We start from the raw sequence: 17,097 nt of genomic DNA on the forward strand, positions 1-17,097 counted from the left end.
CTGCTTATATAGATATAGCCTCTCTGTGAAGTATATATTCCCTCTGTAATCAGCCTATGTTTTATGTTTACTGTTCTTTATTGTCTATTCTTTATGATGTCTATGTGGACATGCGTCTGTATTCTGTTTGTTGTCTATTGCTGGCAGCACCTTCTCACTAAGGCAAATTATGGGTGTGTGTAAATATACATGGCGAATAAAGGTCATTCTGACAGACAAAGATTTATCTAATGTTATTTGCACATTGACTCATGATTAATCAGAAGTAGCTGAGCTTGTAGAGTACTAGAGATCTGCATCTTAATTAGAGAAAGGTTTAGATTAGTTCTGAGGGTCCATAGATGTTCATTGATTCTTAAACTATGAAAAAATTATCGAATCCCCATAGTAAATCATTGCACTGGCAGCGGTTCTGGCATTTTCTCACAACAGCCTATGCAGTAACGTGGTCTTCGTTGTGATTACCCTGTGTCTTTCTTCAATCAGTTTGAAATACATTTAGTTCTTAATTTGCGATCAAACAGACTAAGACATCAGTTGTGTTGCACCATGCAGTGAACACACCGGTCGCGTTCCCCTGCTCAGACGTTGCATGCATAAACCAATGATTGCGTGCCACGTCTCGACTGTGTCATCGACTGACAGATTGCTATAACATATGATGTGGTTAGCTGATATGTAAAATACCTAACCAGGCGTTGTAAGATCTGGTATGTGTAAGCAACGCCAGGGCAGAGGAATGCACCCGTCCTCTCTGACTGGCACACTACTGTGACACGACACTGGAAGCTGAAATTGTGAATATCCCGCTCCTCATTGGCTCTCCGCTGAGAACAAGGACGGTCGCTCTCCGCATCCCGTGGTGCTGAAATCTCGCCTCGCTATGATAACAATGTAACGGCAATGAAACACTTCACTGTGGAACCCAATAAACATCACCAAAATGGAAGATGATTTGTTCCAGTTAAGACAACTCCCGTGAGTATACTCAACAATATATATGTATATAAAAATAGACTTAATTTCTAATTTGATCGTAGCTGGGCTAATTTGCTAAACCGACCCAACAGACACAGCCTTTCTTAGCACACATTTTCGTGATCGTTTGATTCGCAGCAGTTGGTTGGCAGAATGATCTCTTGACAATATTATGTGCAACATTGCATTCCTCTGTTGAGATAGCCACAGTGCAATACGCCACTCTACGGGAATACAATGTGGCATTTCGAGGAACTGACGGTGCGTTTTGTTTGAAAGCATCAATGACCGGTAAACAGTAACCATAAACCAACTCCTCATATGCGTGCTACAAGGTCGGATAGTATTTGTATCTATTTGTCCCTTGTATCTCAAGGTATTTTACTGGTAGCGACAGTGTGCATATTTGTAAAATGGTTCATTCACATCATTGCCTACTGTATATGAAGCTACTACTGTGACAACATCATTAGTCATGTCTTTATTTTGATCATCCATGAGTTGCACCAGTTTGTTAGTATGGATTGGAATACATATAATATGTTACACAACATGTAGCAAATGTCAAATTAAAATCAACAAATTCCCCTAATATTTCTGCTCGGCAATAGCCACGCATTTAGCCTACCAATTACTGTATAGGGGCTGCCTATTACTCATTATTTAGTAGCAACAAATATGACCATGATTTAGAATATCCATACTACAATGTCATCTGTTGTGCATGATAATCTATTATGTTAATTTATGTTTATTGTTAAAAAGATTAACATGCGTTTCACTGAAGGTACAGTGAGTTTAGGTAAAGCCTTTAGTTTAGCTAGTCAGAGATGGGTTACCTGTCAGAGATGTCCACACCTGGCTGTCACTATCAATTTCCAACAAAGTTCCTATTGAGACTCTCCTTTTTAATGGGTAATAAAATAAAGGCATAACATTCTCTTTATAATTGTTCATATGGTAGTAAAGCAGTGACTTGGCAGTAGGCCTGGTTACTATCTAACTAAGAACTGAAATTGTGTAATAAGTGACTGTGGCTGCAAACCTTGAGTTCTAACGCTTAGAACTGCTTTTCTCCCCAGTTTGAACCCCCAAATAATATTTCCTAACAGGATACATACTGTATATCTTAAAGCTATTATGTTAAAGGACAGGGTTTTTGAGGCAATTAGGCCACATTGAAACGTTATTGCAGAAAGTATCAAGCCACCAACAAAGGATCTGTCCATTTTCCATTCTCCAAATCTATATATGGGATAAAAGTGGGATTGTTCTGTACAGAACTGAAAGAAACTGAAGTACAGGAAACAAGACATGTTGATTTCTAGGCTCCTCACTGGGCCACCAGCTGTATTTATTCTGCCCTTGGCAAATCTGTGTAGTAATTACAGTGATTAAGACATCACTGGTTCTCCTTCTCACCCTTCTCTGTCTCGGAGGTGCATACAGGCCTGAAAGCAATTGATGTCAAAAAGTCCCCTGGCCCTGATGATCTAGGCCCCTGTCTACTACAATTAGCTGCAGACATAATTGCTCCCCCTTTAACATGCATCTTTAACCTCACCCTAGAATGTAATGAAATCCCCAAATTGTGGAAATCAGCATTTGTCCTACCTCTTTTGAAAGGTGATCCAACTCTACTGAATAACTTTAATCCCAAATCTAAATTGTCTGTTCTGGCAAAGGTATTGGAGTCCCTAGTCAACATTTAAGGTTTTCAATGATATTCACTGTGCTCTGGATAAGAAGCTACATTGTATATCTGTAGTCATAGACTTGTCAAAGGCGCTTGACACTGTGGACCATACTGTCTTAGTGTAGAGTTTGATGTGCATTGGGATCACTGGTCATGCTCAGGAGTGGTTTGTGAACTACTGGTCAATTCAAACCCAGTGTGTTAAGGCAGATGGCTGTAAGTCATACACCGTAGAATTGTGCTCGGATGTGCCTCAAGGAAACATTTTTGGTCCCCTGTTGTTTATTATCTATAGCAACAACATTGGGAGACATATTGAAACAGCTGATGTAGATTTTTATGCGGATGACACTGTTCTCTATTCAAGTGGCAGCAGTTTGACTTTGGCTTTTGAAAGATCTCAAACAGCTTTTAACATCATTGAACAGAATCTGTACGATTTGAAGTTTGTTCTTAATTCTTCTAAAACAAAATGCATGATATTTTCCAATACGGAACACTCTGAAACCATGTAATTACTACTTTGGAAGGACATTCTGTAGAGCAAGTCAAAACGTACAAATATCTGGGAGTTTGGGTGGATGAGAAGTTGAGCTTCACCACCCATATAGAGAACTTTGTCAAGAAACATAAGCTGCGTATTGGGTTTTATTACCGGCACAAAGCTTGTTTTTCCTTTGCCCCCAGAAAATGGTGGATTCGTTGTACTTTTCTCTCTGTGTTGGACAATGTTGATACTGTGTATCTGCACTCCTCAAGCTCTACACTGAAGACTCTTGACTCTGTGAATCATGCAGACCTTTATTTTGAAACCAATCAGAGACGTCTAACTCAACATTGTGATCTCTACAGTGCTGTCAGGTGGACATCACCAGCAACACGCAGGCTCAAACACTGGTACATTCTTATTTATAAGGCCATTTTAGGAAAACTACCATTTTATCTATCCTCTCTTCTAGCTCGAAATGAAAGCATACTTCGAGCACATGAAATGAAAGCACATACAACACATACGACAGTTCCAAAAATTTGAACTGAGCATGGAAAAAGGTCATTTCATTCCTCAACCCCTAGGTCTTGGAATTCCCTCCAAGCCAACCTGAAACTCCAGAACCTGTTGTCCCTGGAGGAGTTCAAAGGACAAATAGATGAACAGGTTGTTGAGACATGTAGTTGTTTCTAGTTGTCACCCGATGTCACTTGTTTGCGTTGCCTTATGTAAGGAAGCATGTTGTGTTACTTCACATACACCACGCACATTCCTGCACACACACATACATGTTCACTGTCTTTTGCCTCTTGCCGTCATTGTAAATAAGAATTTGTTCTTAATTGACTTGCCTGGTTAAATAAAGGTTAAAAAAAATAAAGGTCTGCCTCAATGTTCCTTTTACAATGTTCCACCCTCTATCAGCAATCTGTTATTTTACAAAATGAGGAGTTTATAAACTCCACGTACAGATAACATACAGGTGTGTTAAGTATTATCTTAATTTTAGAATTAATATTTTTCCTCAAATCCAATCTATTTGCCATCTACACAAAAATGTTAGGAGTCACACAAGTTTCTCAGTTGTGAACAGCAGTGCGTAACTTCCCTCCGTTTCCCTGACACATCTCACCCACTGATGGATTTCACCACCCAGTCACAAAGCACAGAGAGCACATAGGAACAGCTTATATCACCTAGGCAACAGCCTCTCATTCTCGCTTCATTCAGCTCTGTTTCCTTACGGTAGACTGGCAACTGATCAAAGTTGATCTTCCTGGCTTTCTCTCTTGCAGCGTGGTCAAGTTCCGTCGCACGGGTGATAGCACACGCTCTGAGGATGACGGCGGGGGCAGAGAGCAGGAGGTCCAGATCGATGGGAGGCAGGCTTACATGGAGTCTGTGGCACTTCAGGATGGTGCACCAGTACCTCGGGAGTTTGCTAATCCAACTGATGGTATGACTGGGTCCCTCCTCAGCCTCCACTCTCACTTTTCCAACCAAACTCATAACAACTCCCATATGCATGAACCACCTTCCACCTCTCTCATTCCACCTATCCCCTCCCTGCCTGGGGACCACTGGGCTTTTATAAGTGGCTTTATCTATTATGAGATTGACTACAGTTATTCATTTTGGACACATTTATTTTAATAACTTGTAATCCATACTTGCAAGTCATCCTCTGTATTTTATGTGATTTCTTACTTGAGTTGTTCTCCACAGACACTTTCATGGTGGAGGATGCTGTGGAGGCCATTGGCTTTGGGAAGTTCCAGTGGAAACTCTCCATCCTCACTGGTCTGTCCTGGGTGAGCAGCCAAGCATTAGACAGGGCTAGTCTGGTCAGAGAGGAAAACATAACAGTTTCATAACATGTTGTGTATGTTCTGTATTACAAACCTGTGTATGTGGATTTAATGTACTGTATATGAGCAAAATTCACTGTGTCTTCATTGTTTCCTTCCGCACTGGTCCTTATGGCTGTTGTTTTTCAGATGGCTGATGCTATGGAGATGATGATTCTGAGCATCCTAGCTCCACAGCTGCACTGTGAATGGAGGCTGCCAAGTCTGTGGGTGGCGCTACTCACTTCGGTAATGCCTGACACATTCTTACACTGACTACAAGTAATACTAAATGATGACTAGATTGGTGGGCTAACGGTAGTTGTTGAGAAGCTGGTGGTGATTGGATGGACTAGTAATGGTAGTGATGAGTTTAATAGCAGTAGCTGTTGATGTTAATGCAGTCTTACATTGTCACTTGTCACTTTTCATTACAGATAAAGCCTCTACATATAGTGATATCTAGTCCCTCTGTTTCTTTTATCCAGGCGGTGTTCATTGGAATGATGATCAGCTCTTCCATTTGGGGGAACATATCCGACAAGTATGGCAGAAAAACAGTAAGTTCAATGACTGGCTTTGTTATGGGGGAGGCTATGACTTTCACAACAGAACAGACACAGCTATATTGATTAATAATTTCACAACAGTTATTTGTTTTACAGGCTTTCGTGAGACATCAGTTTTATATCAATGTATTGGATCCATGACAGTGTGATGCGTGGTAGAGATAGTTGGGGTATTTTGCTCTCAGTGTCAGAGCTCACAGCTGTGGATGTGGGTGTGTATGTCTGTATGTACACAGGGTCTGAAGATGAGTGTGGCGTGGACCATGTTCTATGGTGTCCTGAGCGCTTTTGCCCCCGTCTATGGCTGGATACTCTTCCTCCGTGCCCTGGTGGGCTTTGGCATCGGAGGAGCACCACAGTCGTACGTGCCCCTTCTCTCTGGCATTATAGCAATAGCTACAGTATACACTTAAGTAGTTCAAAGTAAAGGATTGGGTTATGTTATTTACCCAGTTATAAGTAGGCACTGGGTAGATAACTGGGTAGATAACATAACCCTGGCTGCTCCCCATAGGGACATTGATATTTCTCATTGTCACAGTTGTAAACAAACAAATATACAGTGGGGAGAACAAGTATTTGATACACTGACGATTTTGCAGGTTTTCCTACTTACAAAGCATGTAGAGGTCTGTAATTTTTATCATAGGTACACTTCAACTGTGAGAGAAGGAATCTAAAACAAAAATCCAGAAAATCACATTGTATGATTTTTAAGTAATTAATTTGCATTTTATTGCATGACATAAGTATTTGATACATCAGAAAAGCAGAACTGAATATTTGGTACAGAAACCTTAGTTTGCAATTACAGAGATCATACGTTTCCTGTAGTTCTTGACCAGGTTTGCACACACTGCAGCAGGGATTTTGGCCTACTCCTCCATACAGACCTTCTCCAGATCCTTCAGGTTTCGGGGCTGTCGCTGGGCAATACGGACTTTCGGCTCCCTCCAAAGATTTTCTATTGGGTTCAGGTCTGGAGACTGGCTAGGCCACTCCAGGACCTTGAGATGCTTCTTACGGAGCCACTCCTTAGTTGCCCTGGCTGTGTGTTTCGGGTCGTTGTCATGCTGGAAGACCCAGCCACGACCCATCTTCAATGCTCTTACTGAGGGAAGGAGGTTGTTGGCCAAGATCTCGCGATACATGGCCCCATCCATCCTCCCCTCAATACGGTGCAGTCGTCCTGTCCCCTTTGCAGAAAAGCATCCCCAAAGAATGATGTTTCCACCTCCATGCTTCACGGTTGGGATGGTGTTCTTGGGGTTGTACTCATCCTTCTATTCCTCCAAACACGGCGAGTGGAGTTTAGAGCAAAAAGCTCTATTTTTGTCTCATCAGACCACATGACCTTCTCCCATTCCTCCTCTGGATCATCCAGATGGTCATTGGCAAACTTCAGACGGGCCTGGACATGCGCTGGCTTGAGCAGGGGGACCTTGCGTGCGCTGCAGGATTTTAATCCATGACGGCGTAGTGTGTTACTAATGGTTTTCTTTGAGACTGTGGTCCCAGCTCTCTTCAGGTCATTGACCAGGTCCTGCCGTGTAGTTCTGGGCTGATGCCTCACATTCCTCATGATCATTGATGCCCCACGAGGTGAGATCTTGCATGGAGCCCCAGACCGAGGGTGATTGACCGTCATCTTGAACTTCTTCCATTTTCTAATAATTGTGCCAACAGTTGTTGCCTTCTCACCAAGCTGCTTGCCTATTGTCCTGTAGCCCATCCCAGCCTTGTACAGGTCTACAATTTATCCCTGATGTCCTTACACAGCTCTCTGGTCTTGGCCATTGTGGAGAGGTTGGAGTCTGTTTGATTGAGTGTGTGGACAGGTGTCTTTTATACAGGTAACGAGTTCAAACAGGTGCAGTTAATACAGGTAATGAGTGGAGAACAGGAGGGCTTCTTAAAGAAAAACTAACAGGTCTGTGAGAGCCGGAATTCTTACTGGTTGGTAGGTGATCAAATACTTATGTCATGCAATAAAATGCAAATTAATTACTTAAAAATCATACAATGTGATTTTCTGGATTTTTGTTTTAGATTCCGTCTCTCACAGTTGAAGTGTACCTATGATAAAAATGACAGACCTCTACATGCTTTGTAAGTAGGAAAACCTGCAAAATCGGCAGTGTATCAAATACTTGTTCTCCCCACTGTATATATATATTTTATTGTTTCATTCACACCTGCACTGCTGGAGCTCGGAGCTTAAGAATTTCACTGTACACTGCAACTAAAACTGTGCATGTGACTAAATAAAAAATAAAACATCTTATTCTAGAAGTGGCATAATAGTGACATGTCCTTCTCCCTTCAGGGTGACACTGTATGCAGAGTTTCTCCCCATGAGGTCCAGAGCCACCTGCATCTTGCTGATAGAGGTATGGCTTACCCTTCACTATCCTATATACTGTATGTAGTTCCACCTTCTGTCTGTAGCTTGTCCAACCCAATTCCTTTCCCCAACCCTTCTAACTCTGCTGTCCTGTGAGGTCCACTTTCAACTCTGTCAAGTCCTTAATTGATTTGAGACATTAGCAGGTCGGTGTGGTGCACATTGATCCACTTGTTTGTGAGTGATCCTCTTGATGCCAGGTTTGTGGCCCCTCAGGAGCAGGATAGGTCTCCACTCTTAGCTGAATCAATGAAGCTGCTTCACTGTGCCAGGGAACTCATCATTCCAACCTTCTCCTGTACCTATTGCTGTGCCCCTGCAGATATTCTGGGCGCTGGGCACTGTGTTTGAGGTGCTGCTGGCCATCGTGGTGATGCCCACTCTGGGCTGGCGCTGGCTGCTCGGCCTCTCTACCATTCCGCTCTTCATCTTTGCTATCCTCTCTTTTGTGAGTATGACAGTAACAGCTACTACCAATTCACTTGAATTCTGTTTTTTTACACTATTGAACGACTGACCCTTTGGTTTTGGAAACAGTGGCTGCCAGAGAGTGCCCGCTATGATGTGTTGACAGGGAACCAGGAGAAAGCGCTGAACACTCTGAAGCGCATCGCCAAGGAGAACGGAGCTCCCATGCCCCTTGGAAAACTCGTGGCTGCAAGACAGGTATAGCCTGCCCTGCCCTGCCCTGCCCCACCCTGTCCCGCCCCACCATGCCCTGCCCCGCCCCGCCCTGCCCTGCCCCGCCCCGCCCCTCCCCACTTTTGTATGATCTCTTATACACTATTTTAGGCCCAGCTTTTGGAACTTTGGCTTTCCTGGATATAGCCACTATATTGTGATCACTGCATCCAATGGGTACGGATACAGATTTAGAACAAAGTTCTATAGTATGAGAAAAATGTGATTGATACATGTGGATGATCTTGTTCCTGTAGTGTTTGTAAACACCCTGGTAGGTTGAATTATAACCTGAACCAGATTTCAGGCACTGGTTACAGTGAGAAGCTTCCACTTGAGTGGACAGATTGATGACGACCAGTCAATATTCAGGTCCCCAAGAAAGTAGACTTCTCTGTTTACATCACATACACTATCAAGCATTTCACACATATTATTTAGATACTGACTATTAGAGCTTCGTGGTCTATAGCAACACCCCAAAATAAAAGGCTTTAGATGTGCCAAGTGAACCTGCAACCACAACACTTCAATAACACTTGACATAAGATCTTCTCTAAGCATTACAGGGATATGGCTCTGAATATATACAGCAACACTTCCCCCATAAACATTTCTGTCTCTTCTATAGATGTTATATCCCTGTATTGCTACTGCTGTATCAAATTAATTATCTAAGTGAGTCTCAGAAATGGCTAATATATGAATGTTATCTGATATTAGCAAGTTATTGATTTCATGAACCTTATTTCTAAGGCTACATATATTAATATGGGCTATTTTCAGCCCTTTCCTGGGTAACTTATCAGAGACAGACATAATATGGAAAAGAACAAACAAGATAAAAATATACACATTTAAGTGTGTAAGTGTCTGTGTGTGCTACGGGGTTGAAGATACGAACCCATAGGCTTGGCTCTCTCATCCCTTCCAGGCTTTTAGAAAGGAGGGTGGACAATGAGCCTGTCATAGCGGATGTAAGCAATGTCCTCACGCGCTCTGGCAGCTTTCATGGCTGGGATAAGTTCTTTCCTCTTCTGGCGCACAGCTTCAGAATAGTCCTTGTTGAGCAAGATATACATTCCTCTCAAGTTCTTGGCTCTTTCCAGAACAGCTACTTTGTACTTGAACCACAGGAACTCGACCACTATTGACCTGGGCCTGTCACCTGGGCCTGTCACCTGGGCCTGTCACCTGGGCCTGTCACCTGGGCCGGTGGTGGGTTTTCCAGTCCTGTGGGCGCTCTCCACCTCAATCTTCCTGTGGTCCAACTTCAATTTCTCAGAGATCATTTCCCTCACTTTTTCCTCAGGCTCCGTCCAGGTCTCATGTGGAGATTCTGCAATTCCGTCCATAACCATGTTATTCTGCTTGATTGTCATTGTTATCATGGATTCACACACAGAACTGATGTCCTCTCTCATCTTGCCATTTTCCTGTTTAAACTTATCGAGCTGACCCTGGGAGAACTGCAACCTGTTCTTCAGGTCCTGGACCTCTGGTCAGGTTGTCCATTATTTTATTAGTTAAATCCACCAGTATTTGGACAAAATACTTGAATCTATTTTCTTGTTGTTGTAACAATTGTTTGTAGAACTCTTTTTGTTTCGTTTAAAAGATCCTTCACCAATGATAGAGAGACACCACTGTCCTCAACGGTACTCCCGCCGGCTTTGGTCTTTGTCATGGTCGCTAGCAACGTAGGTTACTTTGTTACTCCTCACAGTTCCAGACAGGGCAGGTCACATGTAATGAAAATAGGGTGTACTAAAATGGTTGTAGTTTGTTTTGTTTCAGTTATTTATCTGTCATGTTGCTTTTCTGTTTTTCAATCAGGAGGACCGTGGGAAGATCCAGGATCTTTTCTCACCGCATTTTCGCTGGACCACAATTCTGCTGTGGTTTATTTGGTAAATAACCCTTTTAACAAAGAAAAACTTTGAATTTCATAATTTCTAAATACAGGTAATTAAAAGTTAGTAAATCACATCTGATAACTAATCTCAACTTTCCTACATTACTAAAACATAACCAGTACTGCTCTGTTACATACTTTGATTAAATGTCTTCATAAGAGTTGCATCTTTAATTAACCCAGTTTCCTTATGGGAATCCTTATATTGACTGAGCACTGTGTTTTATCTGTCTCAGGTTCTCTAATGCATTTGCCTACTATGGCCTGGTCCTGCTCACCACTGAGCTCTTCCAGGAGGGGGGCGCCTGCGGGGGTGAGTCACTGCTCCTCTCCTCTGACATCATCAGTAACACTCACACAAACACTCTCAAGGATAGCATTAACCAGCTGAGGCCAAACAATCTTATTAATCAGTTAATTCTTAGTGTAATGGGAGAACAACACAGGCCAAGGTCATTTCCGACATACAATTAACATGTCATCTTGACAACTAAAAACAGGATGTTTGTGTCATGCTTTAACCAAGAATAGCTCCCGTTGACCTCAGGTCACGTTAGCATATACACTGAGTGTACAAAACATTAGGAACACCCTCCTAATATTGAGTTGCACCCCCGTTGCTCTCAGAACAGCCTCAATTCGTCGAGGCATGGACTCTACAAGGTGCAGAAAGTGTGCCACAGGGATGCTGGCCCATATTGACTCCAATGCTTTCAACAGTTCTCAAGTTGTCTGGGTGTCCTTTGGGTGGTGGACCGTTCTTGATACACACGGGAAACTGTTGAGTGTGAAAAACCCAGCAGCGTTGCAGTTCTTGACACACTCAAACCGGTGCACCTGGCAACTACTACCATACCCCGTTCAAAGGCACTTAAATCTTTTGTCTTGCCCATTCACTCTCTGAATGGCACAATCCATGTCTTAATTGTCTCAAGGCTTAACATTCCTTATTTAACCTGTCTCCTCCCCTTCATCAACACTGATTGAAGTGGATTTAACAAGTGACACCAATAAGGGATCATAGCTTTCACCTGGATTCACCTGGCCAGTCTATGTCATGGCCAGAGCAATTGTATCTCATGTTTTGTACACTCAGTGCAAGTCTCAAGGCCATTTCAGGAGTTGTGATTCTGGATGTCTGTAGTGATAACTGGTGCATCACGTGTTTCTTGTGTTATGTCTCCCTCTAGAGTCAAAAGGTAGTAAGAGGGAGCCCAGGTGTAGCCTGGAGTGTAAATACCTGACCTCAGACGACTACAAGGATCTGCTGTGGACCACCCTCTCTGAATTCCCAGGTATACTTCTTCAACCTCAACTCAGTCAGTATATTGCTAAACACAATAATTGCTGTATGGGGAGCAGTGTACTGTGAAGTAAAGTAGGTTGTAAATTGTTCTGATCTATAAAAATATCTGAATAGATTGGTTGATGTATTAATGTTGGGCAGGCCTACTGGTGACTCTGTGGGCCATCGATCGGCTGGGAAGGAGGAAGACCATGGCACTGTGCTTCTTTGTCTTCTCTCTCTGCCTTGTTCCACTCTACGCTTGTGTAGGGAGGTAAGACCATCCATTACGGAGTTATTACCACAAGTATTAGTAATGTACTACTCTCACATTTAACATAACAAACATCACACTGTGGTGGATCCACAACTGACAACACAGTAACTGTGTTGCGTTTAACGGTGCTGTTGTTATTAACAGTGTTGTTGTTAACAGTGTTGTTGTTATTACCAGTGTTGTTGTTAAGTGTTGTTGTTGTTGTTATTAACAGTGTTGCTGTTAACGGTGCTGTTATTGTTATAAACAGTGTTGTTGTTAACGGTGTTGTTGTTATTAACAGTGTTGTTGTTAACAGTGTTGTTGTTATTAACAGTGTTGTTGTTATTACCAGTGTTGTTGTTAAGTGTTGTTGTTATTGTTATAAACAGTGTTGTTGTTAACGGTGTTGTTGTTATTACCCGTGTTGTTGTTAACAGTGTTGTTGTTATTAACAGTGTTGTTGTCTCTGCTCCAGGACCTGGTTGACAGTATTGATATTCATCGCCAGGGCCTTCATTGCAGGAGGTTTCCAGGCTGCTTATGTCTACACCCCTGAGGTGAGGTGATCGGCCATGGAACCCCATGGCTACATTATTGACTCTATAGAACGTCAGCTCGTACTCTAAAAACAAAGCTGAAGTGACTTGGCCTTGATTACAGGTAGACGGAGGTGGACAAACACGACTTTGATTTATAACCAGATCAAACACTGTAGATTCCAATAACCTCTTCCTCTGTTATTTTATAACTATGTCTTGAGGTTATTTATGGCTTCAAGATTATACTACATTTCAGACGTCAGCTTTCTGTTCAGTTGTATTTCTTTGATAGATTTGTAACTAAACAAAGGACTAGTTCTTTGCTTCATACTCTTCTTCCCCATTGGTTTCTAATAAGCGTCAATATGGTACAAACTAAACCATACTGTAAATGCAAATAAGGCGTAAAATGGACATTCCCCTTTGCGTAAACCCCTTGAAGTGTCTGTCCTGAATGTTTATGAGTGATGTATTCCTATGGTGTTCTCCTGACTCTATAGGTATATCCAACAGCAACCAGAGCGTTAGGTCTGGGCACTAGTAGTGGAATGGCCAGAGTGGGAGCCCTCATCACACCCTTTGTTGCACAGGTAAAAAAATGTTTTAAAGGTTACCACAACCAATATAAGGTATATTTGCTTTGTACTTAATGTGTACAGAAAGACAGTGAAGGCTTCACAGAGAGACAGTAATACTGCATTCCTCCTCTCTTTCCTGCAGGTGATGTTGGAGTCTTCTGTGTACCTGACTCTGTCAGTGTATAGCATCTGTTGCATGCTGGCTGCCATCGCCTCATGTGCTCTGCCCATTGAGACCACTGGCCGGGGCCTCCAGGAGTCCAGCCACCGCGAGTGGGGCCAGGAGATGATGGGCCGGGCCCATGGCAACAGCTCTGGGGGCATCCCACACTCCGACTCTGGGTCCCAGGAGGACTGAACACAGGCAAGAAGGTGGTGGAGGATGGAGGCTGGAGTGGAAAAGAGGGGCAATGAAGGAGAAGGAAGCTAGGCAAGAAGCCCTTGTCCATTCTCAACTCAAATGTGTCATTACTGGTTTGTATATAGGCACCACAGTGGCTTGAGAGAGAGCCTGCCAGCAAAATGTTATTCAAAAACATTTCTCTCCGATTTTAATCTTCGACCACTACCATGATTTTTGCTAATGTACGATAACCTCACTCTGAGTGAGACAGAGCTGAATGGAGTATTCAAAGTTGCACTGGATGGTGGCAGGGAGAAAAAACATTCAGGGTGGGATTGACATTCTTCCAGCTCGGTATTTGAATTTTACAGTCATATTGTGAGAGAAGAACAGCGAGAGCGATGGTAGAAGAGTGTGATAGAGGACGTTGATTTGCTGCATTGTTTCTATTAACCCGTTTCCTCTAAGAGATCATACTCAGGTCCTACTACTTGTTTTTGGATGAGGGACAAATTGAGGACTTTTGACTAATGAAAGGGCAGCTGCATTGAAACATCACAAAAAGTCCATTATCTTGTGCAAAGCTATAATGAAAACAATGACATGTAACGAATTGCTATCTAATGTTACCGTAATTACACACTCAACATAATCAAATCTGTACATCTTGGGTTGTCTGCACGTCCCCATCACCACGGTAACCATCAGCCACTGTAATCACCCTGCTGTCAACTGACATGAGGCACTTCGAGGAGGTGTGGGGTCACAAATCTCGGTTACACTTCAGTTTAGAAACGTATAAGTGAGGCAATCATAATGACGACGTAAAGTCTCTCTGTGCAGCTGGTATAAGCATTTATTAGCACTCATATTGTAGTCTGACTTGAACGGAGTCGTGCTGTTGTCGCACGGTGAACATAGTTTATGTAAATTAGGGAAATTGCAGATGTGTACTGATTAAAGTTCATGCCAGGTGTTACAATGCTTATATGTGCATGTTGAAGGCTTTATTTGCCATGAAACTGAAGTGCTACTGAAATCTTTGAACCGTACTATACTTTCACCTCTTATCCACCCAAAGTTGTCAGTCTGGTACAGTACTATTTACTCCACATGGGTGAAATTATTCAAAGCAAACATAATCACATGGTTTTTCAGGGTACACCTCAATGGCTGGCTGTGAATGCTAAACATCATGTTAACCTGAATTCACATATTAAACACAGAACACTCAACAATACTGATAATACAAACACACACACAAACCTTCATACAACAATTTTTCGGAGTGGCACAGCTTTTGCTTACTGGATAAAAGTCATCTCTGTATATACTATACCAATAGCTGGTTTGGTTGTTGTTTGTTGGTGAGGTGGTGCGGGGATGGTCTTTGTCCCCTTGTAAAAGTAACACAAGAAACAAGTTGTTGTTGAAAATGGTAATGGTTCCTACATGCCTGCCATTGCAATTTAGTACCACATTAAAAATGTCTGTGCAGATTCTTCTCACTACACTGGATGTAAATGTGTATGATACAACAATAAATTACGTTTCAAAAAAGCAGAATGTTGGATTGTGGAAGTATTTATTTCTTCATTCATTTTCAAACTTCATATGTTTTTAGAACTCACGATAGAACATTATTAATAAGATATCTTGACATTTTAGTTTGATATTGCACTCCTATTTTTATGTCACATTTGTAAGATTTGCTTATCACATTTTTGGAAAACATTTTATTGGTTCAATATGTTATATATTAGCATCTCTTTAACTACAATATAAAATCTTAACTTTTCAAAATAGATTTAAATCGATTAGCTAATAGTTATGACTACACAACAAAGGAAATTGACATTCAATAAAAGCAATCCTGATGGCTGGCATGAAACCATTTTAAGGCTGGCTGGTAGTCTTTGTGTTCCAAGTTAGCTGGTTTTGGGTTAATCAGGTACTCCACTACCTAAACTCTGATTTAGAGTTGTTCTCTTGCAAATATGAATGAACCCTCACTGTTGTCTGAAGGCCTCAGGAGTTTCCTATGCGGGTTCCTTCGCAAACCGTTCTGATGTTAAAATGGTCCCATACAGACATGTGAGAGATACTGATGCCACTGCTGTTTAGGTAATAAACCACTAGTTTACAAACGAGACCTGGGCTCCCAGCCCTTCAGCTCCAATATCTCCCCCAAGAGCCGAGCTGCCTCCTGGGCACAGCCTCGGTGAATGGTCAATCCGAAACCTCCATGGCCATAGTTGTGGATCACCTGAAAACAGCACATTAATATCAGTGTTATGTCTATGTACTTCTAATCTGGAGCCTAAAGGGTGACTAACACTAATAGCCAAACAATACATCTTGGTTACTGAAGAAGTAGTAACCAGTCTGTTCTTGGTGACTCACCTCAAATGTGATTGGTCCAGACTGCATGGTTTCCCTCTCCAGACGGACTTTACTACGAACAGGCCTGAGCCCTGACCAGTCCTCCACTATCCGGGCATGCTGAGGAGTCAGAGGGGAGGTGAGCCATATGAATAAACAGACAGGGTAGAGCTAGCTAATGTAGTTATTCTGTATCTGTACTTGTATTCTGTCTACTGGATGAGAAGCATTGATTTGGTATGATGGCTGAGCCATTTAAACATAGGTGCTGTGATAACCCCTCTATTCAATGTCTGTCAGACCAGGGATCTTTTCAAAGGTCTGTGACCTCTGACCTTGAGGCTGGGCTCCAGCTGGCAGGCCCCCTCCCATATCTCCTTGTGGTCCTCAGAGTTGTTCTGCTCACTCCAGTTCCCCAGCTGGAAACACCCACCAACAACCACTGAACGACTCCTACAGAGACAAGGCAGAAGTTATTGGTCTTCAATTCACTGTACTCCAAAATAAAAGGAGCTGAATACTTAGACAAACGTATACTTTGATGCTGTAATTATATGCAACAACTTGAAAAATGTGTAATAACTGCTTTATTGACACCTGCAGTAGGTGGAATTTCTGATATTATATCCACTTTACCCTGGTATAATGTACGGTGAATTGTAGGTTCCAGCAGTGAAATTGTGGGTGAGGATCCAATGCTTAAGCCATGGAGCATCCACCTGAAACACAGACAGATTAAGTGCAACATAATCAGCCATGTCCCCATTGTAATTACCAAATTCACCTTTCAACCTTTGCACTCTGACCTTCAGTATCTGCCCACGGCCTGGTGTGAGGTCAGGGTCAGGCTGGAGGTCCCCTGACCTCACTCCGGTGCAGTTGATGATGACGTCTGCCCCACTCTCCGCAAGCTGAACTCAACAGACAAGAAGGAAGGAAGAAAAGTTGGGAGGTTGAATTAAAATAAATAAACACTGCTGATATTCATGAACAGGGGTTTATGAAAGCCAAAGCTCTCCCTCTCTCTGAGGTGGTCTGTAGGATATTAATGACTGGATATTGGATATGAATGCTTTCAGGATATTTCTCAAAATTAAACACCGAGTAAAACTAATATGGTTGAGCTGCACT

At 42.4% G+C, this 17,097-nt stretch overlaps 2 protein-coding genes across 2 annotated transcripts; one reads left to right on the forward strand and one right to left on the reverse strand.

Moving 5' to 3' along the window:
- The first annotated feature begins 780 nt into the window (after window positions 1-780).
- Window positions 781-15,150, forward strand: LOC139545304 (synaptic vesicle 2-related protein-like). The gene is made up of 16 exons (XM_071352930.1): window positions 781-978; window positions 4,460-4,620; window positions 4,890-4,975; window positions 5,162-5,260; window positions 5,500-5,571; window positions 5,817-5,941; window positions 7,907-7,970; window positions 8,307-8,432; window positions 8,522-8,650; window positions 10,502-10,575; window positions 10,817-10,893; window positions 11,771-11,875; window positions 12,028-12,139; window positions 12,600-12,681; window positions 13,164-13,253; window positions 13,384-15,150. Exons 1-16 carry the CDS (start codon window positions 944-946, stop codon window positions 13,597-13,599), a joined length of 1,653 nt encoding a protein of 550 aa, XP_071209031.1. The 5' UTR covers window positions 781-943; the 3' UTR covers window positions 13,600-15,150.
- Window positions 15,151-15,152: 2 nt separating this feature from the next.
- On the reverse strand, window positions 15,153-16,954 carry LOC139545845 (D-amino-acid oxidase-like). The gene is made up of 6 exons (XM_071354055.1): window positions 16,942-16,954; window positions 16,773-16,882; window positions 16,603-16,685; window positions 16,302-16,419; window positions 15,988-16,086; window positions 15,153-15,850 (listed from the first exon to the last, which is right to left on the reverse strand). The coding sequence occupies exons 1-6, from the start codon at window positions 16,952-16,954 to the stop codon at window positions 15,725-15,727; spliced, it is 549 nt and encodes a 182-aa protein (XP_071210156.1). The 3' UTR covers window positions 15,153-15,724.
- Between the last annotated feature and the right edge of the window lie 143 nt (window positions 16,955-17,097).

Source organism: Salvelinus alpinus, chromosome 19, assembly GCF_045679555.1.
Source record: "Salvelinus alpinus chromosome 19, SLU_Salpinus.1, whole genome shotgun sequence".
Classification (NCBI taxonomy): Eukaryota; Metazoa; Chordata; class Actinopteri; order Salmoniformes; family Salmonidae; genus Salvelinus; species Salvelinus alpinus.

What these genes read in the sequence shown, in the direction of transcription:
- LOC139545845 (XM_071354055.1), bottom strand. An exon ending in TCACCGTACATTATACCAGG is followed by an intron (nt 16,420 to 16,602) that starts GTAAAGTGGATA and finishes TTGTCTCTGTAG; the next exon opens with GAGTCGTTCAGTGGTTGTTG. An exon ending in CTGGACCAATCACATTTGAG is followed by an intron (nt 15,851 to 15,987) that starts GTGAGTCACCAA and finishes TGCTGTTTTCAG; the next exon opens with GTGATCCACAACTATGGCCA.
- LOC139545304 (XM_071352930.1), top strand. Translation starts at nt 944, where the DNA reads ATGGAAGATGATTTGTTCCAGTTAAGACAACTCCC. An exon ending in TCCTCACTGGTCTGTCCTGG is followed by an intron (nt 4,976 to 5,161) that starts GTGAGCAGCCAA and finishes GTTGTTTTTCAG; the next exon opens with ATGGCTGATGCTATGGAGAT. An exon ending in TCACACCCTTTGTTGCACAG is followed by an intron (nt 13,254 to 13,383) that starts GTAAAAAAATGT and finishes TCTTTCCTGCAG; the next exon opens with GTGATGTTGGAGTCTTCTGT.